This window comes from Dama dama, chromosome 25 (genome assembly GCF_033118175.1).
Source record: "Dama dama isolate Ldn47 chromosome 25, ASM3311817v1, whole genome shotgun sequence".
Taxonomy (NCBI): domain Eukaryota; kingdom Metazoa; phylum Chordata; class Mammalia; order Artiodactyla; family Cervidae; genus Dama; species Dama dama.
The window spans coordinates 43288370-43314605 of NC_083705.1; the positions used below are offsets into that span (position 1 = coordinate 43288370).

General features: G+C 42.3%; 1 protein-coding gene across 1 annotated transcript in view; it reads right to left on the reverse strand.

The window, feature by feature from the left end:
- EGFLAM (EGF like, fibronectin type III and laminin G domains) overlaps positions 1-26236 on the reverse strand; it is a 191142-nt gene that overhangs the window by 57716 nt on the left and 107190 nt on the right. Inside the window, exons 8-10 of the mRNA XM_061129917.1 lie at positions 2539-2654; positions 1627-1945; positions 867-967 (exon numbers count right to left, since the gene is read on the reverse strand). Of these exons, the coding sequence (XP_060985900.1) occupies positions 867-967; positions 1627-1945; positions 2539-2654 (536 nt within the window). The remainder of the gene's footprint in view (positions 1-866; positions 968-1626; positions 1946-2538; positions 2655-26236) is intronic.

Sequence of the window (26236 nt, forward strand, 5' to 3'; positions counted from 1 at the left end):
AGCTGATTCAGATCGGAGAGCATCTATTGGGCTGTCTCCATGTGCCAGGGTTGCATATAGCTATTTTTCTATCTGTGCAGGTGCAGTTATAACAAGGAAGGTTGTTTGGGCTTCCACTAAAAGGGATTTGGGGATGAAGAATGCATTTATGCCTTCTGAAATCTTGGCCTGGTCATGATTATAAAAGTCAACTGGAAAAAAAAAAAAAAACGCACAACCTAAGAGTTGAGAATTATGTTTTATTTGATGAACTTGATGAGGACATAGTCCCTCAGGGCTATTATTCCCCAGGGAATAGTCCCTCAGAGCTATTAGGCTTAAAGTGTGAAAGTGTTAGTCACTCAGTTGGGTCCAACTCTCTGGGACCTCATGGGCTGTAGCCCAACAGGCTCTACTGTCCACGGAATTCTCCAGGCAAGAGTACTAGAGTGGGTTGCCATTTCCTTCTCCAGGCAGTCTTCTCAACCCAGGGATTGAACCCTGGTCTCCCACATTGCAGGCAGATTCTTTACCATTTGAGCCACCAGGAAAGCCCTTTAAGTCCTCAGCAATTGGGCTTAAGTCCTCAGCAAATCTGCTGAATGAAATGTAATTCTCAACTTTTAGGTCAACATGCGAAATATGGCTGGAACCCAAACATTCTCCTTGGGCACTTTCAGACCAGCCATTTCCATAGTTCAGTAACACACACAAATCACTCTCCCTTTGCTGCTGCCCTTGAGTGTGCAAATGTGCCCGTCATTCTTGCTGCCCTGTGAATGGGTTTACCCTCTGCTTCCTCTCCCCTTCTCCTTCTCCCTTTGATGCAGCACATTGTTGCATTAAGATGTCCAACAGTCACTCATCAAAGGATTAATCCTTCTTACCCTAAATTCAAGAGTAATTTGAAATGCCTGGTAAGAGTTCTTCAAAGGTTCAAAGGTTACATAGGAATGACCAAAGAACTGAGGATACTGTATAACAATATCTGAAAAAAGAAAAAGACAAAAGAACGCTGTTTGGTCACTTCTTCAAATGCAAAACATCAATACGCAACACCATTGCTTGGATGTTATTAAGTAAAAACCCCTGATAGTCTGTTAAGCCTAGCTTACCATCATCATTTCTCTACTCTTTACCCCGAGGATTCTCATTCCTGGGGACATTGAGCTTCTGAAGTTCTTAGGGAGAAATCAGATCTTTGGAGATTATTACTTGCCACTCTAAAAAGAAATCAGTGACTTTAAGGCCACTGACACCTACTTCACATTGTAGAACTGTGTAATATACATTGGCTCAACTAGTATCCTTCCTAATCTTCATGCACAGATTTCTGCTGTATTTTTTTTTAGAAGAGGTGTCACAAAAGTAAACTCACCCCCAAGGTGCCATTGGGATGATTTATGCATTGCTCCAAAAGGACTACATGTTTGGCACATACAGGAATAGGGCTGCTATTCAACTAGAAGCAATGGAAGACTTACACCTGCCCTGTATTGCTAACTAGCTAGTTTAATAACTAAAACATGGAAGAAGGGGCCTATCTTAGGAAAAGGACAAGAAGGAACCTCGTGTGGACTGCAGTATTGCTCTCTGGCTCCCTGCAGGGTCACCACCATGTCCCCAGCCACTCCCCCAAGCACCTACCTTCTGAGCAGCTCTCACCACCTTTGCCCAGGTTGCAGTGGCATCGAGAACCCCCCCAGGTGTAGTCATTGACACAAAAGCTGTCAGCAGAGCAAAGAGTCTCATCACAAGACATGTCAAAAAGCCTTGGCATCATAGCCACACCATTCTTTCCTTTCCTGTCCATCGGCGTGGGCTGGGGAGCCACCGCAGTTGTGGGGAGAGATGCTGGGGTTGGGGGGACAAGCCTAGAAACAGTCATCGGGTTCGGTCTAGGTGCCATCTTGGATTCCACAAAAAATTTCTTATTCCCTTCTTTGATAGCAGGAAGTGGTTTAACCTAAAGACAGAAAGGAAAAGAAGTTCAGGATCAACATGGAACACAGTAATTAGATTGCCTTATTTATGGTTGATGTCTAATACATGAAACTACAGTTATTTTGATATTTCCCAAAACCTTGGGAGGTAGAGATGGCAAATAGTACTGACTCCAGTTTATGGATAAAGAACTTCAGGCTCAAGAGTTTTAAGTACCTTCCCTTGTATTACTCAGAAAATCAGTGCTAAAACTGATATTACATGACTTATCTTTATTACAACATCATTAAGGCACATTACTCTTTCAAGGAACTGTTCATTTCCTTATAAATACTGACTTTATAAAATTTCACTTGCTTGGAATCTAAATATGCTTTTGCCAAATGGTGAAGTCAGCAAGCAGGAGCTGACTTTAGAACATCGGCATAGTTGGTATCTAGTTACTATTCATTTACGATCACCTGGAGACTAATAGTCAGAGGAAATAAATAAGTTTTAAAAGCAAATGAGCCAATTTAAGTAACTCTGAAGTAAGATGTTCATGGTCCATTGACTAAACCGCTTTGTTCAGCAAGGAAACAAAAACACCCAAGTTTATAAAGCAGGACTTATTACCTCCTCAAAGGAAATATCCAAATCTAAGTCGTCTTCCAGTGTGTCATCATCCTCGCCAGCCTCTGTGTCGGTTGCATAATGGGGTCCATAGCGCCCACTTCCTGATTCCTCGGGACCTTCGGAGAGGAAGCAGCACCCTGCAGTCAGCACGTGCCTTTGCCCCCTTTTCTAACCTAACATAGCCCATATATAGCTGTACTGAATGGATGGAGATACATCAGAAACACACAAGGAATTCAACACAGAAGAGGAAGCAATGTTGAGCCAAAAATATGAAAATCATTTAATCTCATAAGTAATCAAGGAAAAGCCCATAAAAAGCAGAAACAGCTGCCATTTTACACCAACAAGACTGGCAAAGACAAAAGTCAGACAATAAAAAAATATCGCCAAGGGGATCTCCTTGGTGGCCCAGTGGTTAAGACTCTACACTCCCAATGCAGGCGGCACGGGTTCACTCCCTGGTTGGGGAACTAAGATCCTACATGCCACACAGCAGCGCCTGAAAAAAAAAATGTATTGCTACCTTTACCATGAAATTTTTGCATGAAATTGTTTTATGTTCCTGGATATGTTCCAGTGTCTCCTAATTTACAGACTATGGGAACTTGAACAGAATTTGTATCCTACTGTTGTGTGAAAATTGTATAAATCTTAATTGTTGAATTGGTTCATAGTGCTTTTCAGGCCTACTATATCATTCTACTTCTCTGTAATAGAAGAGAAGAATCTTCTATTACAGAGAAATAATAATAGAATGTACAAGCATTCTATTAATTTTTGAGACTTCGATATTGAAACTCCAACTAAAAGCCTTAATTTATCTACTTAACAAAAGTAATTGTAACATATAGTGGAACTATATGTAACCTTGTTCTGTATTTTTCAAGTCTCTTGTAAATGTGCTATCATATGTTCATAATTAAAAATTAAAAGTATAAAATGTATTGCCAAGGATGGAATCAATGGAGACTCACACTCTGATGTTAGATGTGGAAACTGGTATATCCTCTTTGCAAAACACATGGGAATACTTAATGAAGTAGAAAATGTTCATACCTTTTGACCCGGCAATCTCACTCTCACTTACAAAATATGGAGAAAATCTTTGCCATGTGTACCAGGAGACAGGAGCATAATATGTTTGCAACATCATAATTTATAATAGTAAAAAAAGAACCTGCCAAATTTGCTATTTATAATAACAGTAACACCCCAAATATCTATCAACAGAGAATGGTATGGAGTGGAATACTATGTGACAGGGAAGATGAACGAATATTAAATTGAGGCATTAGTTGAGGCATTGGATGAACGCTTAGTTGAGGCATTTAATGCATCAACATGGTTTAATCTCACATGATTTTATGCAAAAAATTGCAAGTTGCCAAGAGATACCAGTTTGATGACACTTATATAAAAATCAGCAGCAAGAAAAATTATATATTATTTAAGGATACATACACACATGCAGACTTCCCTTGTGGCTCAGACGATAAAGAATCTGCCTGCAACTCAGGAAACCCATGTCTGATCCTCAGGTTGGGAAGATCTTCTGGAGAAAGGAATGGCAACCCACTCCAGTATTCTTGCCTAGAGAATTCCATGGACAGAGGAGCCTGGCAGACTATAGTCCATGGGACTGCAAAGAGTTGGACATGATTGAGCAACTAACACAAACATACGTGTATGTTTTTGGTGAGGGTACAGGACCCACTCAGATACCAATATCTGCAGATGCTCAAGTTCTTTATAAAATGCCAGTTTATATAAAATGCCAGAGCACAATTGGCTCTCGGTATCTGCAGGTTCTGCATCCATGGATTCAACCAACCACAGAACAATATGGAAGACCCATTGTGTGTGTAGTTTAAACTCTTAAGAAAAGTAAAGCAGGGGGCTTCCCTAGTGGTCCAGTGGTTAAGAATCCACCTTCCAATATGGGGGATGTGGGTTCAATCCCTGGTAAGACCCAACATGCAGTGGAGCAACTAAGCCCATGTGCTACAACTACTGAGCCTGTGAGCCATAATGAAAAAGACCCCATATGACACACTGAAGATCCTGGGTGCTGCAACTAAGACTTGATGCAGCCAAATAAATAAATATTTTTTTAAAAAAGAAAAGAAAAACAAGGCAATGATCAAAAATACCTGGGGAAGGTTAGAAGAGGACTATGAATGAAGTTGACATACAGGGTCTTTGAAAGTACTCTAAAATATTCTGTTTCTTAAGGTAGGTGCTGGATACCCATGAGCATTTATATATTATACAAAAGCATAAACTAATATATGTATAAATATACTTTTGATGTACGAGATATTTCATTAAAAGTTCTTTAAAATAAGAAAGAGACATTATACTACAGCAAACACATCCAGAAAAAAAAAGGGGTCCCATGCGACATCTTGGGTCTCAACCGTTTCCATCCATAGGACAGGAAGATCTTTCAAAACTGAAAGGTGGGCTGAGAAAAACTTGTAGGGGACAACACAGCGTATTGTTCCTTAGGGGATGGTCAGATTAACAGTTTTATTCAGCTGTCATCCAGAAAAATCTACTGATCCGAAGTCCCAATTTAGGCTACACACAGGAAGCCCTACGCCCAGGTCTGAGAGTCTTTCAAAGCTCTGCTCCATAGCGCCCCCAAGTCATCCTGGTGGTTTAGGGTAAGCACAGGTACCAGGGGCCATCCCTAATTCAGACACACCAGGCACTGAACTTTATGACTGTAACAACTCTGGCAACAGAAACTCACTTTTGTAGGTCACTGATGCTCATTAGTTATTGAATGACTAGTAAAAAGAAAGAAAAATGACATTAAAAACATACATTGAATTTAAAGACAAATCTGCTTTCAGAATAAACTAAGCCAAACACCTTTCTTGTAAAAGCAAACTCACCCTCCTCTAAGAAAAATAGCAAGTAGATTGACCACGAAACTGAAGGAAATGACAGAAAGGGAGTGTGGGAAGCCTGCTCAGCGGGCACACTGCTGACCAGACATCTTCTTCTGTCTTAGGAAGAGGAGCACGTGGTCTGCAGGTGATCCACAGATGGCAGGGAAGGTCCTCTTCTCAGGTAAGAGGCATGTCTTGGTGGAGATTTTCTCACCACCTCCACACCAGTGTCCCAGTTTTATTTAAAGGAGCCCACATGTCAGCTGAAAATTCAAGCCTGTTGGTGCCAGATTTATACCTAGATGCAAATTCTTTCAGCCACCTGCATCAAGCCAGCACAGCTGTGTGCCAGATGTCTACACACAAACATCCAGGAAGCCCCTGGGGACAGCTTCCCCTTCTCTTGTCTCTCTGCATCTTTGTGTCTTTCTATTTCTCTCCCTGTCTCTTTCGTCTCACCCTCATCACTCTCGATTTTATCTTTGTCTCTTTTATATTTTCAGAATTACTGAATTTCATTAGAAAGAATTCAAATGGTAATAAAAGAATTAATATAGCACATGCATGAAGAGAGATGGATTTTATCTTCAGTGGTGGGTCTCTGTACCTCCAGGGTGCTCACTCCTGCCCCCTGCACATTCTACTCATTGTTACATAATACTATTGTATTATGTACTATTATGTATTGTATTATGTACTATTGTATTATGTACTATTGTATGAATGTCAAGATTCTCTGCATTTCATCTTATAATGCTCTACCTGGAAAAACATTTTCAGACTCCCACTGCCTACAAAATAGATGTCCAGGCTTTTTGGTCAAGAATTCAAGAATCTCAATGATCACAAAATCAGATTGATTATATGCTTTGCAGCCGAAGATGGAGAAACTCTATACAGTCAGCCAAAACAAGACCAGGAGTTGACTGTGACTCAGATCATGAACTCTTTGTAGCAAAATTCAGACTTAGATTGAAGAAGGTAGGGAAAGGCCATTCAGGTAAGACCTAAATCAAATCCCTTACAATTATATAGTGGAAATGACAAATAGATGCAAGAGATTAGATCTGATAAACAGAGAGCCTGAGGAACTATGGATGGAGGTTTGTAACCTTGTTCAGGAGGTGATCAAAACCATCCCCAAGAAAAAGAAATGCAAAAAGGGAAAATGGCTGTTTGAAGACACCTTACAAATAGCTGAGAAAAGAAGAGAAGTGGAAAGCAAAGGAGAAAAAGAAAGATATACCCATCTGAATGGAGAGTTCCAAAGAATAACAAGGAGAGATAAGAAAGCCTTCCAAAGTGAACAATCCTGGAGAAGGAAATGGCAACTCACTCCAGTATTCTTGCCTGGAAATCCCATGGACAGAGGAGCCTGGTGAGCTACCGCCCATGGAGTTGCAAAAGAGTCGGACATGACTTGGAGACAAAACAAAGTGAACAATGCAAAGAAACTGAGGAAAACAATAGAATAGGAAAGACTAGCGATCTCTTCAAGAAAATTAAAGATACCAAGGGAACATTTCATGCAAAGATGGGCACAATAAAGGACAGAAATATTATGGACCTAACAGAAGCAGAAGATATTAAGAAGAGGTGGCAAGAATACACAGAAGAACTATACAAAAAAATATGTTAATGACCTGGATAAACACGATGGTGTGATCACTCACCTAGAGCCAGACATCCTGGAGTGTGAAGTCAAGTGGGTCTTAGCAAGCATCACTATGAACAAAGCTAGCAGAGGCGATGGAATTCCAGCTGAGCTATTTCAAATCCTAAAAGATGATTCTGTTAAAGTGCTGCACTCAAATGCCAGCAAATATGAAAAACTCAGCAGTGGCCATAAAACTGGAACAGGTTCATTTTCATTCCAATCCCAAAGAAAAGCAATGCTGAAGAATGTTCAAACTACCACACAATTGCACACATTTCACATGCTAGCAAGGTCATACTCAAAATTTTCCAAGCTAGGCTTCAATAGTATGTGAACCAAGAACTTCCAGATGTTCAAGCTGGATTTAGAAAAGACAGAAGAACCAGAAATCAAATGGCCAACAACCATTGGATCATAGAAAAAGCAAGAGAATTCAGGAAAACATCTACTTCTGCTTCACTGACTAAGTTAAAGCCTTGGACTACGCAGAACACAACAAACTGGAAAATTCTTAAAGAGATGGGACTACCAGACCACCTTACCTGCATCCTGAGAAATCTGTATGCATGCAAAGAAGCAACAGTTAGAACTGGATATGGAAAAATGGACTGGTTTAAATTGGGAAAGGAGTACCTCAAGGCTGCATATTGTCACCCTGCTTATTTAACTTATATGCAGAGCACATCATTCGAAATGCCAGGCTGGATGAAGCACAAGCTGGAATCAAGATTTCCAGGAGAAATATCAATAACCTTATATAAACAGAAGACACCACCCTTATGAGAGAAAGTAAAGAGGAACTAAATAGCCTCGATGAAGGTGAAAGAAAAGAGTGAAAAAGCTGGCTTAAAACTCAACATTCAAAAAACTAAGATCATGGCATCCCGTTCCATCATTTCATGGGAAATACATGTAGAAGCAATGGAACCAGTGACAGACTTTATTTTCTTGGGCTCCAAAATCACTGCAGATGGTGACTGCAGCCATGAAATTAAAGGACGTTTGCTTCTTGGAAGAAAAACTATTCCAAACCTAGACAACAAATTAAAAAGCAAAGAACTTTGCCGGCAAAAGTCTATACAGTCAAAGCTATGGTTTTTCCAGTAGTCATGTCTGGATGTGAGTGTTGGACCATATAGAAGGCTGAGCGCTGAAGAACTGATGCTTTTGAACTGTGGTGTTGGAGAAGACTCTTGAGAGTCCCTTGGACTGCAAGGAGATCTAACCAGGAGGTCAGTCCTGGGTGTTCATTGGAAGGACTGATGCTGAGGCTGAACCTCCAACACTTTGGCCACACATGCAAAGAGCCAACTTATTTGAAAAGACCCTGATGTTGGGAAAGATTGAAGGGAGGAGGAGAACGGGCCGACAGAGGATAAGATGGTTGGAATGGCATCATCAGTTCAATGGACATGAGTGTGAGCAATCTCAGGGAGATAGTGAAGGACAGGGAAGCCTGGCATGCTGCAGTCCATGGGGTCACAAAGAGTCAGACATGACCGAGTGACTGAAAACAACAAAGATCACAACTCCTCTTTTTCCTCCCTTATCCCATCACCACTGTTTATGGAAACCCACTGCCTCTGTCATACAGACAGGTATTGTTGGGTGTTACACATCAAACATCCCTAAACTTTACAATAATCCTTCAGTGTAAGTGTGGTAGATTTCACTTTGCAGATAAGTAAATTGAAGTCAGGGAAGTTAAGCGGTTTGACTAAGATCAAAAGACTTTGTCTTTTTTAAAAAAAAAAAAAATAGTTTTTCAGTTAGGTCTGGCCTAACTGAAAGCCAGGTTTGTCTGGTCATTGTTTTCCCATTGCCTATAAGAGAAGAAACCACTATGGAGAGTCTGGGATTTATAAAATTAACATTTATTGATCATTTTTACTGTGCCAGGAGCTGTGCATATATTCTATTATCCTTGCCAAATCCTGTGAAATTGGTATTATTACTAACGTTTTACCATGTGGAGATATCAACTGAGGAAGATTAAATTACTTGCTCAAAGGCACACAGACAGTAAACAACTTTATCCTTAGTCTCTTTGATTACAATATGCCACTTATGGGGCTTCCCTGATAGCTCAGTTGGTTAAGAATCTGCCTGCAATGCAGGAGACCCTGGTTTGATTCCTGGTTTGGAAAGATCCCCTGGAGAAGGGATAGGCTACCCACTCCAGTGTTCTTGGGCTTCACGTGTGACTCAGCTGGTAAAGAATCCACCTGCCATGTGGGAGACCTGGGTTCAATCCCTGGGTTGGGAAGATTCCCTGGAGAAGAAAAAGGCTACCCACTCCAGTATTCTGGCCTGGAGAATTCCATGGACTATACAGTTCGTGGGGTCGCAAAGAGTCGGACAGAACTGAGCAAATTTCACTCACATGCTACTTATGATCTGACTCCAAATTGTAGTTTTGACTTTTTTTTCCCCCATCTTCCAAAGTCTCAATGGCCAAACTGGTCTACTAGTTGTTTCGTGAGCACAACTTGTTTTTTTACCCTGAGACTTTCGTTAATGCTCTTCTCCACATCACCTAATTTCCCTTCTCCTGTATCATAATAAGTAGTTTACCTACCCTTCCAGTTGCATGCACTCTATAGAGACAGAGCTGAATATGTATCATCCAAAGACCAAAATCAAGTAATATTTGAAAAAGAAAACAGACTATTCTGGGGGGAAAAAATGGTGACTCCAGAAGAGACGGAGCAGCCAAGTCTAGAGAATAATACTTCCATCTTCTCCTTGGTGGCGCTGTTCACCCACAGATATGTCTCTAATCCTGGGCTCAGAATAAGCATCCATAGTTTAATGAACTCAATGCATATTTAAAATGGTATTTACACTTTCTGGAATCCTGGTGTTTGTCAACTCAAATGTGAATGCCCTGAGGGCAGGAACTATATTTTAGACTTCTTGATTCGCCTCCCTATCCTCCATTTAACTGACGCTTCACACATTCGCCAACGGCTAAGACCCCCACCAGGCATAGGAGACACTCATACCACAGCACGGCACTGCAGAGGCAGTCTGTCTCTGCCCTGTCCTAGCCCACCTGGCCAGGTCTGTTTAAGTGGCAGAATACTGGGGACAAGTCCCTGTGTGGTGAGATGCTGCCCCCAAATCCAAAGACATTCTCCCCAGACTGTCACCATTCCTGTCTCTTTCCCCAGCTCAGGACCAGATGTTTAGAGTTGGAAGACCATCGGGTCCAAAATTCTCATTTCATAAATGTGGAAATTCAGGCCACAGAAGAGATGTGACTTAATATAAGGTCATGCATCTCATGAGTGGAAAACTCAAGACCAGAAGCAGGCTGTATGACCCCTAATTTGACACCCAGAATCCTCTAGCATACAAATGTCTTGACATGAAGTATATAAGGCACTTTAGCCAGATGGATATAGTGGAGCCAGGAATAGGGGTGAAGGTAACTGAGTCCTCATCCTGCCCTTTAACTCATCCTAGGAAGGAAACTCTACCTTGAAGGAAACTCTTAAAGGAAAGGACCATTGCCACAGCTGTGAAATGGTACCATGATGAGAACACAAATGACTCCAGATTCTCCTCTCATTTTGACAAGGAAAATAAGACATGTCTTGTTCAACGAATACAATTACTTAGTCTCTATAATCATTGCTTCTGTTTGACACTGTATGTAACATATCTCTTTGAAGCCAGAGGTTACTGTTCAGTTTGGGGAAACAAAGAGTGTGAGATAAGAGTGGGATGAGAATGTGGAATTACAAAGTCTTAGAGTCAAAGACATCTTAACTTGTGTAGAAAGACCTTGGAGATTGCCAAGCACAACAAGTCAGTTTCACAGAGAAGTAAGCTGAGGCTCAGAGAGACCATGTGACTTGCCCAGAGAGACAGCTCATCAGTGGCAGAGCGGATCTAGAATTCTGGACTCTTGATACTGCACTCCAGTACTTGTTGCAGCATCTCTTCTTGTCTCTCTCAATCATCACCACTTCCCATTTTTAATAGGAAGGAAATGAGCAGAGAGAGGATGAGACACAGTACTGCATGAAGACAGCTGGAATGAAGATCCCCACTCCTGTTTCCTAATGACCCCCCCACCTCAGATCTCAAATGCACCGCTTCTCTGAAGATTTTGCCAGTGCTGTTTCTAAGTGAGCACAGAACACACAGTCCAAGCCAGTGATAAGCATTCTCCCCATAGCCTGGGGTTATTGTAATTAAAGTGCATAACTTATCTCTCTCCACTTGGCACTTTGTTAATTAGGAAAAGAGAACATTTAAAAAAAAAGAGCCATTTATTTAGAACGAGAATAGTCAAATCATTGACTGAATACATAACAAGTTTAAGGGTTATTGCCATGAGGAAAATTGATAAACAAAAGACAAATTTCTATATTAAGGGATGACTTATTTTTTAAAAACCTATGTGCTTGTTTTTATAGAGGTTATACAGGTTTTCTCTGATGTATCGACATGATCTAGTTGGAAATACCCTAGTCATGGAAACCAATAATTGGGAGAGAGACTGACATAAGTGATTGTGTGACCTTGAATGAGTCATTTAATCTCCTTGGGTCTCATGTTTTCTAATAAAATAAGGAATTGGATTGGATTTGATGACCTGCTGGCACTAACATTCTGTGACCCTAAAGTTTACACTTCTGATTTAGACATATTACAGGCATATGTTACTCCAAGAGACGTTTGAAAAAGAAACAACTAGGGAATTTCACTTATGTGGATAAAAAAGAAAAAAGGAGTTAGCTCAGCACAGAAGTTACACACCTTGGGGATTGTAACTTTGTTCAATATTATAAGCCTCCTAGATGATGTGAGCTATCATTTATCAGAGTTCATCTTCACTCATAAGAACCAGGTTGTATTTGGGACCATTTTCCTAATCACTCTTATGAAGGATGAGAAAAGGAACACTCATTCTCCACTCCTGAAGCTTCAGTCATGAGAAGAGTTTCCTGAAATACTGTTGGATGCTTGGCCAACCTTTCACCTCCCTACAGAGGCAGAGATAGATGCTGAGTAGAAGTATTTGGCCCATATTTCCAAACTGAATGAAGCTAACCTATCAAAGGACCTGGGAGGCGAGGAGGAATTGGGGGCAAATGGGTCCCCCCCTCACCTTCCCTCTCCGCCTCGACAAGCAGAAAGCAGTGACCTGGGTAGATATTAAAAGTGACCTCTCTGCAAGTCCAAACTTTCCCTCAGGTGGGTTCCATAGGCTGGACTGGGCAAAAGGGAGCTTGTGCCTTAAGAGTAAACAATGTTCTCTGATCCAGCCTTTACCATAATTATGGAAGGTATTCCATTCTGTATCTTCTGAGTTTATTATTTCTCAACTGGTTCAGAAAATGGACAAAGAGAGGAAGTGTGAATCGTTGAGCATCCTCAAAACCCCAACATCAGCCTTGGTGACACAGGGACTCAGAGGGTCTGCAAGAAAGCTGAATGGTTTTCTTCACTCCGCCCTGTCCCACAAACAGTCCTTCTGGTTCTTATCTTTCCACCTGAATGAAAGTAATCCCTGGGTACAATTCTGTGGTGGTTGGGGTGGGATGGTTGGGAGACAGTGGCTCTAAAGAACCAGCCATAGGCACATTTGTTTGTTCTTTTCCATTCATCATGCTTCATGAAACTCTTATTTGACTACAGCCCAAGAATGGCATGCCAGGCATCAGATGACCTCGAGGGCCCTCACCTCAAAGCTTCCCCGACTCCTTTATCTTTATGCCGGCACACACAGAGGAGGCACCAATTGCATAACCCCTGCAGAGAGTTGTCTTTTGAAGAACATAAACCAGTCAACCAAGCACAACCCACTGTATCCTTCTCCCCTGGAGTCTCCTTTTCTAAAGATAATGGGGCTGTGGAAAGCTAAGCAGATGGCCAGAAACCAAGGTGTTAGGGACCTGCTTCTCTACTACCTGCTGATGGCGGAGATACATAGGCAAAGCATGATGCGAGAGGTGGCTGTGAACACAGCAATATAGCCTCAGGCCACGTTTTCATCATGGTGTGCTGAAAATTTCAAGTGTGGAACCTTTGTAACTTCAGAGAATAATGAATATTAATTTACTGACAACATTCTGCGGGGCTATGCAGGACCTGAGGTGGAGTGGGCAGTGTACAATTTAGATAGGCAAGCAAAAGATTTCTAAACAGCTGCAATAGTGTCTGGCAAGGTTACATATACAGCAGAATCATATCATTTAGATAAGAGAGTGAGTGAATGACTGAATGTTTTCTGTAAGAGCCAAATCTTCTCGCAGGGTGCTCTGCACATGATAAATGGAAAATAAAATGTCTGTTGAAAGACCAGCGTTAATCTGGTATGTGGCAATGTTCTAAGTGTCTAATCATTCATTTTCACTGGGAGTTTAGCAGTAATTCTCAACTGACTATTAATAACAGAAGACCATTGTCCATAGCATTAGGAGGATAACAGGGCTTAAAAAGTGAGAGCTCTTCTCTTTCTGCAAGATAGATATCAAATGTTTTCGCTTCGCTGGTGGTTCAAACAGCAAAGAATCTGCCTCCTATGTGGGAGACTGGGGTTTGATCCCTGGGTCGGGAAGATTCTTTGGAGAAGGAAGCTGCAACCCACTCTAGTATTCTTGCCTGGGAAATCTTAAGGACAGAGGAGCCTGGTGGGCTATACAGTTTGTGGGGTCACAAAGAATCAGATATGACTGAGTGGTTACCAATTTCACTTTCATCAAGTGTTTGAGTTATCTGATTTTGTTATTCTATAATACTACTGGCAATTTGTCCTAAGAAAATGGTCAGATGTATAAAAACATTCATTATCATTAAAACATTATTTTAACAAGTTTAATGGCATGTTCTATGTTCATGGGGTGAATTTATACTTGGAAATATGGAGTCCTTGGTGCTCTTCACATGAGTGGTGGGACTGGAAGCAGATTGAAGTGAGCTGAGTTAATGGGAGGCTGGAAAAAAGTAGTAACAGTAAACGTAGATGCCTCAATAACTCTAGGCTGAAGGAAAGCAGAGAAATGAGACAGTAGGTGAAGGGGCTGTGGAGTTCAGGAAGTCTTTTCTGTGAGTATGGAATATATATTTGCATGCTGATGGGAAAGAAAAGCTGAGAGTGAAAAATGGATTGTGTGGGAGAGACTGGGGTGGGGAGATGGGGTGGGGTGCAGGTAGCAATCTCAAATTTGGCTTAGCATCAGACAGGGCTTGGTTCAGATCTTGCACTTAGAATCAGGAGGCAGAAGAGAGAGACTGAGATGAGTCATGCAAAGAAGTTTTTTTCTCATTATAAAACCACAATTCAAACCACTGTTATAGTCAGTTCAGTTCAGTCGCTCAGTCGTGTCTGACTCTTTGCGACCCCATGAATCACAGCACGCCAGGCCTCCCTGTACATCACCAACTCCCAGAGTTTACCCAAACTCATGTCCATTGAGTCGGTGATGCCATCCAACCATCTCATCCTCTGTCATCCCCTTCTCCTCCTGCCCTCAATCTTTCCCAGCATCAGGGTCTTTTCGAACCAGTCAGCTCTTCGCATCAGGTGGCCAAAGTATTGGAGTTTCAGCTTCAGCATTAGTCCTTCCAATGAACACCCAGGACTGATCTCCTTTAGGATGGACTGGTTGGATCTCCTTGCAGTCCAAGGGACTCTCAAGAGTCTTCTCCAACACCGCAGTTCAAAAGCATCAATTCTCTGGAGCTCAGCTTTCTTTGTAGTCCAACTCTCATATCCATACATGACCACTGGAAAAACCATAGCCTTGACTAGACGGATCTTTGTTGACAAAGTAATGTCTCTGCTTTTTAATATGCTGTCTAGGTTGGTCATAACTTTCCTTCCAAGGAGTAAGCCTCTTTTAATTTCATGGCTGCAGTCACCATCTGCAGTGATTTTGGAGTCCAAAAAATAAAGTCTGACACTGTTTCCCCATCTATTTGCCATGAAGTGATGGGACCAGATGCCATGATCTTAGTTTTCTGAATGTTGAGTTTTAAGCCAACTTTTTCACTCTCCTCTTTCACTTTCATCAAGAGGCTCTTTAGTTCTTCTTCACTTTCTGCCATAAAGGTGGTATCATCTGCATATCTGAGGTTATTGATATTTCTCCTGGCAATCTTGATTCTAGCTTGTGCTTCCTCCAGCCCAGTGTTTCTCATGATGTACTCTGCATATAAGTTAAATAAGCAGGGTGACAATATACAGCCTTGATGTACTCCTTTTCCTATTATAGTCAGTATTCATTACAATTGCTCAATATTCCTTATATAATGATTCCTTTGGTAATTTCTTCCTGCAATTGTATCCAGAAAAAAAACATTATTTTCACTGGAATATTGGTTTGCATCCTTTGGTCACACATGGAGAGTTCTCTCAGAACTTGGTTTCTTTCTCATCTTTGCTAATAGGAAACTCAGAGTTTAGTGACATCCAGGACTTAACTATCTCATCTCATAACAACTGTGTCACCTATTTGGTTTCTGATCATAGTATTTCTTTTTAATTAATATGTGTGAGTGTGTGTGTGTATAAATTTTCTCAAACAACCTTTGTACATAGGTGAAATAGAAATGATTTAAAAATACGTTTGCTGTCCATTTCACACCTGTGACTCGTCTGTTTTGCAAATAGAAGCTGGTACCTCTTCTTCACTGGTCTTACTCACTTCTTTCCTCCCCACCCGTGCCCTCCCCTTTGACAATCACCTATATGTTCTTTGTGTCTACACAAAACTCTGTTTCTGCTTTGTGATGTTTGTTCACTTGTTTTTGCTTTTTACAGTCCACATATAAATGACATCATACAGTATCCGTCTTCCCGTCTTACTTATTTCACTTCACATAATAACCTCTAAGGCATGTAACATCTTTCCACAGGGACATATCATAACTGGTGTTCATTTTGAAATGTACAGAAATCACTATGTTGGGTATCGTATCAGGAACACACATAGTGTCATGAGTCAACTCTACTTCCAAAGCAAAGAGAAACAAACTCACACAAAAAGGCGTCAGATTTGTGGTTACCAGAGATGGGGCCTGCAGGAGGGAAAACTAGATGAAGGTAGTCAAGGGGTACAAACTTCCAGTTAAAGCATAAATACGGACCAGGGATATAATGTAAGCATCAGAAATATAATTAACACTCTATATATCATATATGAAAGCTGTTCAGAGGGTAAATCATGAGTTCTCATCACAAGAAAAAATTGTCCTATTTCTTTAAATTTTGTACCTATATGAGAGGACGGATGTTTACTAAACTTACTGTGATAATCTTTTCATGAAGTATTTGTGGTAAATCATTCTACTGTATACCTTCAGCTTTTACAGTGTGTTATATCAATTGTATCTCAATGAAACTGGAAGGAAAAGCACACAAAAAATACATTCAACCATCTTGAGCAAACTCATATCCCCAAAGCTTGCATGGCCCCAGAAGACAGCCACATTGTGGAAGAGATAGTTGGTGATAACTGAGCTAGGGAGGGCCCATTAGTGTCCCATCATGGTGAAAACAACTCCTGCTTGTAAATACTGTCATAAAAGCCAGTCTTAAATCAGGGAAGGGAGGCTGGTTTTGGCCTTCAATCCAACCCCCCAATCCTGCCCAACAATTCATGAAAATTCCATAGAGAGTCTGTGGCGGGAGCAAGCCAGCCTCTCTCTGAGACATGAGATTAGCTGTGCCCAAGAAACCTTTTCAAAATGAATGGAAACAAGAGTCATCTGGTCTGGTTTTCAAATAGATATTGTGGCATATTGATTAAATCAAGACACAGAGAATACAGGAGGAACCAGGGGTGCCACTGAGGGTCTCCAAGCATTGAAGCCTCACAAACCTCTCTCCACCAGAGAGAAGATCATGACATGCCAACACCGAGAATCCACTGTCTAAATGGAATTATCCAGTGGGCTCACCATGAGTCTCTTTCTAAGGGAAGAATTTCTGCAGGGATTTGAAACCTACACCCTGAGAAAATACCATCTAGAATCTGCTGAGCAACGGAATAAGAGAAAGGGACAGAGCAGGCTTCCCTCGTAGCTCAGTTGGTAAACCATCTGCCTGCAATGCAGGAGACCCGGGTTCGATTCCTGGGTCAGGAAGATCCCCTGGAGAAGGAAATGGCAACCCACTCCAGTATTCTTGCCTGGAGAATCCCATGGACAGGGGAGCCTGGTAGGCTATAGTCCACGGAATCGCAAGAGTCAGAGATGACTTAGCGACTAAATCACCACCACCACAGAGCGGGCAGCCTCCTGGGGACAGTGAGTGGAGCTAGGACCCACTGGCCAGGGTGGAGGCCTCATGCTATGAGGCCAAGGAGGCAACAAGGTAGAGAGGCTGGTGGGGCCAGACCGTGGAAGATGTTGGATGTTGGGCTAAGGGGTGTGGCCTTGATCCTGTAAACAAGTGAGGATCAGGAGAGTAACAGCCAATGGAGATGCTTTTACATTAGCCCCAGGTGGTTCAGGGGTAAAGAATCCGCTTGCAATGCAGAAGATGCCAGAGACTCCGGTTAGGTCCTTGGGTCGGGAAGACCCCCTGGAAGAAGAAATCAGAACCCACTCCAGTACTCTTGCCTGGAGAATCCCATGGGCGGAGGAGTCTGGAGGGCTACAGTCCACAGGGTGGCAAAGAGTCGGACACGACTGAGCATGCATGCAGTTGCAGACTGCAGGGGATTCCTGCCTTCTCACTCTGCGCCCTCTATCTCTTGGGCTCCTGTGCATCCCTGAAGATCGCCCTCATCACTCAACCCAGAAATCCTTTTGCCTGGATTCTCCTGTTTCCCATCCTCTTTGGAGAAATCCCACTCAACTCTTCCCAGCCATGCCCAACAACACATCACCGTGGCATCTTTGCCAGCCCACCTCCCAGCTCCCAGATCCACAAAACGAACCACTCTCCTCCCCGTGCGGCAGAGGCCCCTCTGAATGCTGCCCGCCACGTGTCTGTTCCCTGGACTGGATCCTGAACCTTGGAAGGGAAGGCTTGGCTCAACTCTCTTTGACAAGGATGGGGCAAAAATATTTGTGGAATTAAGGGCTGATCCTTTTTGGTGACTTTCATACAGAATCCACACTCACTCTGTGCCTTAAAGGGCTGATATGTTGTTTATATGAACCTGTATTCAATTTCCTTATATATCTGATTCAGTATTATTCAAGCTGCACATTTTAAACCCATTAGCAGAGAGTAAAAATAACTCACTGGGACCTGACCACAGTTTTCAAAAATGGAACCAAATGAAACACACAAAGCTCTGAATTTAGCATCCATGAGTACTGCTCTGTGAGGCATTTGCACGCACACACACGTATTTCGAGATATATTTGTGTGCTCTGGGCTGCTGTGAGAATTGTATATTCTTACTGTGGGCTGCCGTCCAAAAAAGTTTGAGAAAAATTCTTCACTCAAGTTGATTTTCTGAACGTCAGTTAATTTTCTAAATCAGCCATTTTATTTTGAGCAAGGCTTAGATTTTCTCATTTTATTTTTGACTTGTAATAGGATTTCTCAGCCTCAGCACCACTGATAATTTGGGCTGAATCACTTTTTGGTGTGTGTATGTATGTGTGTTTTGTGGGTGGGTTTCTGTGCATTGTAGAGTGTTTAGCAGCATCCCCAGCCTCTCTCTCCAAGGTGACAGGAGCACCTTTCCCCAGCTGAGACAGTCAAAAATGTCTCCAGAGTCTGCCTAGTGTCCCGTAAGGGACACAATCTCCCTCAGTGAAAACCATAGTCTATGGTGCCCAAGATAAAGCTGAGCGTTCAGGCAGCTTTAAGAAATGCACGAGAAAAGATCTAAAACAAAGATCCTGCAGGAGCCTATTGTAACAGAAGATCTGGAAACACTGGTCCCCAAAGATCCTTAATCTCCATCAGGTTTACAATCAGGTCCCTCTGGACCACTGTCTGACTGCACAGATGCTATCAGTCTAAACACAGGGTTTTCACGAGGCGGGTGGGCAGCAGGACTCAGTACATGGTCATAATCAGAAGGTGCTCCTGGAAGCACCAAGAGAAGGAATCCTAGAACTTCCAGCTGAAAGACATAAAGTCTTGCAACGGAGGAAGCATCTCAGGAAATTCATGGGGATGGTCCCCACTTGGGATCATGGAAACAAAAGTCTCTCAGCTCTAAAAAGGAGCTACGAATCCCCAGGAGATGGGTGAGAAATGAAGCGTCAGATGGTAAGAGGCGGCACTGCTCTTACCTGGAAAGGCCTGATCATGCATGCAAGAGGGGTCTCTGCACAGAGGGGAGGGAGGGAAACACCAGGAGCGCTGGACAGAAAGTGCCGTGAATCTAACTTTCCTGGCAACTAACAGTGACCTGGAACTAGTCATACGATCTGGTGATAGTTCCTTATCAGAAAATCATGGAACTTGGCTGGGTCCTTAAACAACCTGTGGGTCCCCCAAATTCCATAATTTGGGTTTGATTCTCTTTCCTTTTCATATATATTCTCCTTCAAGCAATATACTGTCTCTCTATTCATCTCCCTTCCTCCCTGCTGATTTCCACACGCTGTAGCCATAGTGATCGCATTTAAAATGTGAATCAGACCAACATTCTGTTGCTCAAAACACTTTGAGATCTTTGCATGTAACTTAGAATAAAACCCTAAGTCCTCACCAGAACAAGATTGGACATGATCTGACCTCTGACCTCTGACCTCTATCAGAGTCATGGCCTCTGACTACCTTTCTGACCTCACTTCCCTATCATTCGTCTCACTCACTGTCTTCCTTACTGCTTGTAGAACATCCCAAGCCTGCTCTCACCCCAGGCCCTTTGCACCTGCTGCTCCTTCCACAAGGAAGGACTCTGCTCAAATCTCTCTTGAAGAGACACCTTCCTTGGTCGCCTATCTCAAACAGTAGCTCCTGCACCCTCCATGACCTCTTAAACCCTCTCTTTTCCTCTTAATACATAATGTTAAAGATATATTATTCACGGAGTGGTGGTGATTTAGTCGCTAAATCATGTCTGACTCTTGCGACCCCATGGACTGTAGCCTGCCAATCCTTTGTCCATGGGATTCTCCAGGCAAGAATACTGGAATGGGTTGCCACTTACTTCTCCAGTGGATCTCCCCAACTCAGGTATCGAACCCAGGTCTCCTGCATTGCAGGCAGATTCTTTAACGACTAAGCTACAAGGGAAGCCCGATATTCATGTGGGCTAATACAATAATTATTTACTTCATTCTCTTCTTCCTTACAGGGACTTATTCTCACACATGTAAGATCCACGAGGGCAGTATCTTACTTACTGCTAAGACCTAATACACATTTTTAAAAAATGAATTGCCAAATGAATGTTTAAGCAAGAGACATAATCACTGTAGATTCAGAAACGAAACTCTTTACTTTCTTGAACATCACCAAAACAGTCTCCAGATTAATGTAGGGAATGACCAATGGTGATGTCTGATGTGAAAACAATCAAGAAAAATCCAACTTAATTTCCAGTTGTTTGTAGTTTTTCTTATCTTGCACTCTTCCATTTTTCATTCTTCTAATTCTCTCTGAATTTCACAGCCCTTTATTTCACTTTATTTTAGAGATAAATTTATTGAATCAGTTTGTTTTATCATTAGGGCTTGGCCTTGATTATAAGATATTATCAAAGTCTCAGATTACAGAAGAGACTTCACTTTCTGCTTGCAGACTTTTCTTTCCATTACAGTTAAAAGCTAAAATTAGCTGCCTTCTCTCATTTCAGTGGAACTAGTTAACCATGGAAGAAGTCAATCATCTGAAGCAACTTATGGAACCTCTCTGCGTCGTCCTCATCTCAGTCACCTCAAGAGACTTCAAACTGATGAGGCTAGAGGGCTCTCAGGCTCTGAAAGTCTGTGAACTATCGCCATCTGCTGGGTGACTTGTGAACTACTGCCACCTGGGGATTGGTCTTCACTCATCCTCCTGAGAAGCAATTGTTGGTCATTCCCTAATGTTTGTGATCCTCAGAATCTATGGGTTTTTGGGATTCCTCCATAACCATGGGATCAAAATTAATGCTGGGAAAAACATCTCACTGGGCCACAGGGGACATACACTTACATTTGAAAATATGGTAGATAGTATGGTTAGATTTATGGTTCGATTTAGTTGGCAACACTAACGACCCTCCATGCAAGTGGGAAGGAGGAGCTGGAATCACCAAAACCTCTCATGTGAGACCTGAACTTCAAAAGTAGTTACATCCTCATAGCAGGTGATTTTTGCTAAGATTTTTGTCCCCAAATTGTGTATGAACACCATGCTTTAGTATGGATGGTGGTGGTTTAGTCACTAAGTCATATCCAACTCTTGCAACCCCATGGACTGTAGCCCCCCCAGACTCCTCTGTCCATGGGATTCTCCAGGCAAGAATACTGGAGTGGGTTGCCATCTCTTTCTCCAAGGGATCTTTGCAACCCAAATTGAACCCCAGTCTCCTGTATTGCTGGCAGTTTCTTTACTGACTGAGCTACAAGGGAAGCCCCATGGATACTATGTATCAAAACATCTAATTAATAATGGTTAGAATAGCAGGAAGAAAGTTGGACTTCAAATGCCATCCATATTATGAACTGACTGCACATATTGGTCTATCCATTGATAAACATAAGGAGAGATGATTAACAGTCCTGACCTACCCTCCTTCAAAGAGATATCCAAGGGGTGACACAGACTTGGACAAGCCAAAAGATAAGTAAGAGAACCATCAAGGGGCCTAGTCTTATATATTATAGTGAAGCAATGTAAAAGTCCATCAATAAGGAATTAGTTAAATAAATGTGGTAGAGTTTGACAATAATATATACTGTGGTCACTAAAATTAATGATGTAGATCTATAATTACTTATATTTAAAGATGTATAAGATGTATACAGTATCTGGGGCTTCCCTGATGCTTTTGAACTGTGGTGTTGGAGAACACTCTTGAGAGTCCTTTGGACTGCAAGGAGATCCAACCAGTCCATCCTAAAGGAGATCAGTCCTGGATGTTCATTGGGAGGACTGACGCTGAAGCTGAAACTCCAATACTTTGGCCACCTGATGCAAAGAGCTGACTTGTTCGAAAAGAGCCTGATGTTGGGAAAGATTGAGGGCAGCAGGAGAAGGGGATGACAGAGGATGAGATGGTTGGATGGCATCACTGACTCAATGGACATGAGTTTGGGTGAACTCCGGGAGTTGGTGATGGACAGGGAGGCCTGGCGTGCTGTGGTTCATGGGGTCGCAAAGAGTCAGACCGGACTGAGCAACTGAACTGACTGACTGAGTGGTGGCTCAGATGGTAAAGAATCTGCCTGCAGTGCAGAAGACCCTGGTTCAATACTGGGTCAGGAAGATTCCCTGGAGAAGAGAATGGCAATCCACTGCAGTATTCCTGCCTGGAGAATTCCGTGGACAGAGGAGCTTGGTAGGTACAGCCCATGGGGTTGCAAAGAGTTAGACACGACTGAGCGACTAACACTTTCACAGTATTTTGTTGCACTTTTCTGTGTAACAGAATAATTTTTTGTTACACAGTATATGCACTGTGATCTCATGTTGGGTTTTTTAAAATTCTGGATGATTATGGACCAAAATGTTAATAATGGCTATGTCTGGATGCTAAGACTAGAGAACATTTTCATCTTGATTTTTCACTTTTTCATATATTGCTCATATTTTTTTCTAATCATAGTATGGATTACTTTTATTATTTAGAGACAATAAAAAAGCTATCTCGCTTTGGGATTACTGCAATGGTCTCCTTAATGATCCCACTGCTCTTATCCTTGCCCGTCTACAGTCCTTCTTTCTCGTATATGAGAGCGATTTTGCTGAAACCTAAGTAAGGTCTTTTTGCCCCTCTGGTCAAGTCCATCCTGCCCTCCAACTCTCCCAGTCTCCCAGTCTTTCTTTCCAAGAAAACTCAAAATCCAATGGCCTCCACTAAGGTCCTAATCAGCCTCCACCAACTGTGACTTCCCTTCTCTCTGACCTCATCTCCTTCCACTCTTCACCCTCACAACCCCCTAACCCAGACACACTGGCATCCCGGCCCTTCCATGAACACTCCTGGATGATCCTGCATTAGGGCTTTAGCATTTACATTCGAGCTCTCCCTCCAGGTGGATGGATAGACAATAGATAGATCAATGGCCACACATCGATCTATCCAGAAAGTTCACCCATTCCTTCTTACTCAAATGTCACCTTCTCAGGAGGCTTATTCTGACTGTACACAGGCTTCCCTGTTTCATTTTTCTTCGCAGCTCTTTCACCATCTGACACGCTACCTACATTTTTAATGTTATCTCTTCACCTTCTGCCTGCCCTGAATATAATGTAAGGTCCGTGAGCATGGGGATTCCTTTTGTCGATTTTGTTCACTGCTGAATCCCCAGCATCTGAAACAGTGCCTCGCACATAGTGGGCATGAAACATATGTTTGAAAGAGTAAGTGGGTATATCATAAAATAACTTGAGAAGCCAATATTCTTTAGAAAATCGGAATCCCATGGACATTAAGAATCAAGTTGAAAACAAGGTATTCACCAGCCTGGGATCTTGCCCACGGTCTGTCACCAAGTGACCGTGACAGGGCTCTGGGCTTCCATTCCCTCAGGTGCTGAATGTGGAGGCAGTGCTTTCCAGCTCTATGAGTTTACAAACCCTCGGTAAATGAATATTGGCTGTGAAACCTCATTATCTCCTGTGTTCAAGGAAATAAACCACCAGCTATTAGTACAAATCGGCACTGGCCATCTACCTCTAAAGGATTAAATTATGAATCATGGCCTCTGCTGACCCCCATCATCCCCTGAAAAGAGTTCAGGGTGGAAATCAGGAATGAAACACTCTGTGCTCTGGGAAAAAAGGGCAGACCAGGTCTTCAGAGAGATAATTTCAGAAGATTTTATGAGCCCAGTTCTTGTATCTTTTCATATCTACAAAAGCACTAAAATCTTTCGTGGTAGCATCTACTCCTTGTGACTAGCAGCAGCCTTCTGCAAAAAAAGAAAAAAAAAAGTGCGCTTGATTGCATGTACTCTCCCTTCACCAAAATCACATATCCCCTACCTCTTTGGAGCAGTTTCTCAGAGCTATTTTAAATACTGTCTCCTGGGCTATAGTCCTCATGTTGCACCCAAATAAAACTTAACTCACAACTCCCATGTGCATTTTTTCTCAGTCAACAAAGCTACACAGGCAAAGAAGAATGAGATAAGATCTGTGCTGAGTGAAAGACCAAAAATAAGCCATATTTTTGCAATCCATGTAAAAGGTACCATTCTCTTATTAAATGAGATGATAATATTACTTCTTGTGAAAGAGTCCCCTCTCTAATCTGCCTCTCTCTGCTCTGGGTCCTGGGAGGCAGACCTGTGACTTCCTGCTGTATCTGCCTATGCAGACACACTAGCAGGGGAGTGAAGGAGAGAGGAAAAGAGTCAGAGTATTTGTTCTCTAACTTCCTCCCAAGGAGGTTGTCATGGGACACATGTGTGAAAGTCACAACACTTGACCTCCCTGTCTATCTCTGGAAGCTGGTAATTGCCCCCTCTTGGTTTCCTTACATCTACTCAAACTTCTGCACAGTCCCTTCACTAAGCTCACTTCAAATTACCCAATTACATAGCCTCTGTTGGGCTTCCCAGGTGGCTCAGTGGTAAAGAATCTGCCTGCCAATGCAGGAGCTATAGGAGATGCAGATTTGATCCCTGGGTTGGGAACATCCCCTGGAGGATGAAATAGCAACCCATTTCAGAATTCTTGTGTGGATAATCCCACAGACAGAAGAGCCTGGTGGGCTACAGTCCACGGAGAAGCAAAGAGTCAGACACGACTTAGCAACTGAGCACGCACAGCCTCTGTTTCCTGCTGGGAGGCGGGAGACACCTGAGATCATTAGAAAAGTCATCCTTCTCCCTAGGTTCCTTCTTATTTGCACCTCTCTGTTTCCTGTTTGGTGGCAGAATCAGACAAGCTCCATCAGACTCAGCCGGTGGGAATTGTGTCCCTCCCACACGTCTGTCACTGTGGTGAGCTGATTTCTGCCACTCCCTTCTCTGTGCCTAACCAGGGATGCAGCCCTCCTGGCTCATCAAAACAGCTAAGTGATTCAAAGGTTTAAATACAAAGAAACAATCCCTATGAAGAATTGTGTAAGAGCAAGGAGTGCTCCCAAGAGCAGAAAAGATGAACTATGAAATGATGAATATAAAGGAAAGAGAACAAAATGGATAATAAGGAAATAGCAGGAAACAAAAGGAAAAATAGCTAAGAACATCTGTGTGTTACTCACGTCAACATATTAATGTTTCAAAATCCACTGAGCCAGAGTGGAATAAGTAGTATATGGGTTGTTCACCGTGTGGTTGAGAAACACTAGCTGACTGATCAAAAAGATGCTACAGCTGAAACTAGAGCACCATAAGTGCCAATTATTCGGAAAATTATGTTTTCTTCTCATTTGTTTTAGTCTTTCTTCTGGCTCTAGCCAGAGGGGGTAAAACATCAGCGCACCGATTATAAGTAAATGGATGGTAATGTAGGATGTAGAAAGGCCTCGGAAGAGCAATTAATAGGTAGCAGGTATTTAAGCAGCAAAGTGAATCATTCCCTTTAGAACCAATAAAGTTGCACAAATGAGTGTGGCTCAGCTTTACAGGCATTGGGGCATTAGCAGATCAATGGAGCGATTACCTCAAAGGGCACCTAAGTGTAAAATCACACCTGAAATTCTGTTTATGCACAAACTACACATTTAACATGCAGATCTGTCTAGGCGAGGAGGGAAACAAATGATTTCTTCCTCCTCCTGTTCGTGTTTTCATCTTACATTCTAAAGGTTTACAAATCAGTGAAGCTCACCAATTTATAGGCCTGTCCCAAGATTCTGGAGTAATGCCAAGCAAAGCCTCTTTATTCTCTCCCTCTCCCCCTACCCACTCTGTTGACAACACTGCAAACCTGTCCAAACACAGGTTACAGGCTCTTCAGGTCTCTTCTTTATCTCAGAACATTCATGTGAAAATTAAGTCACAGGAATTTCTATCAAGGGGACAATTCCCTTAGTATGCACTAATTAATCCATTGCAATTTTGACAAAATTGCTACAAAATAGAGGATTTCTTAAACTTCCTGGAG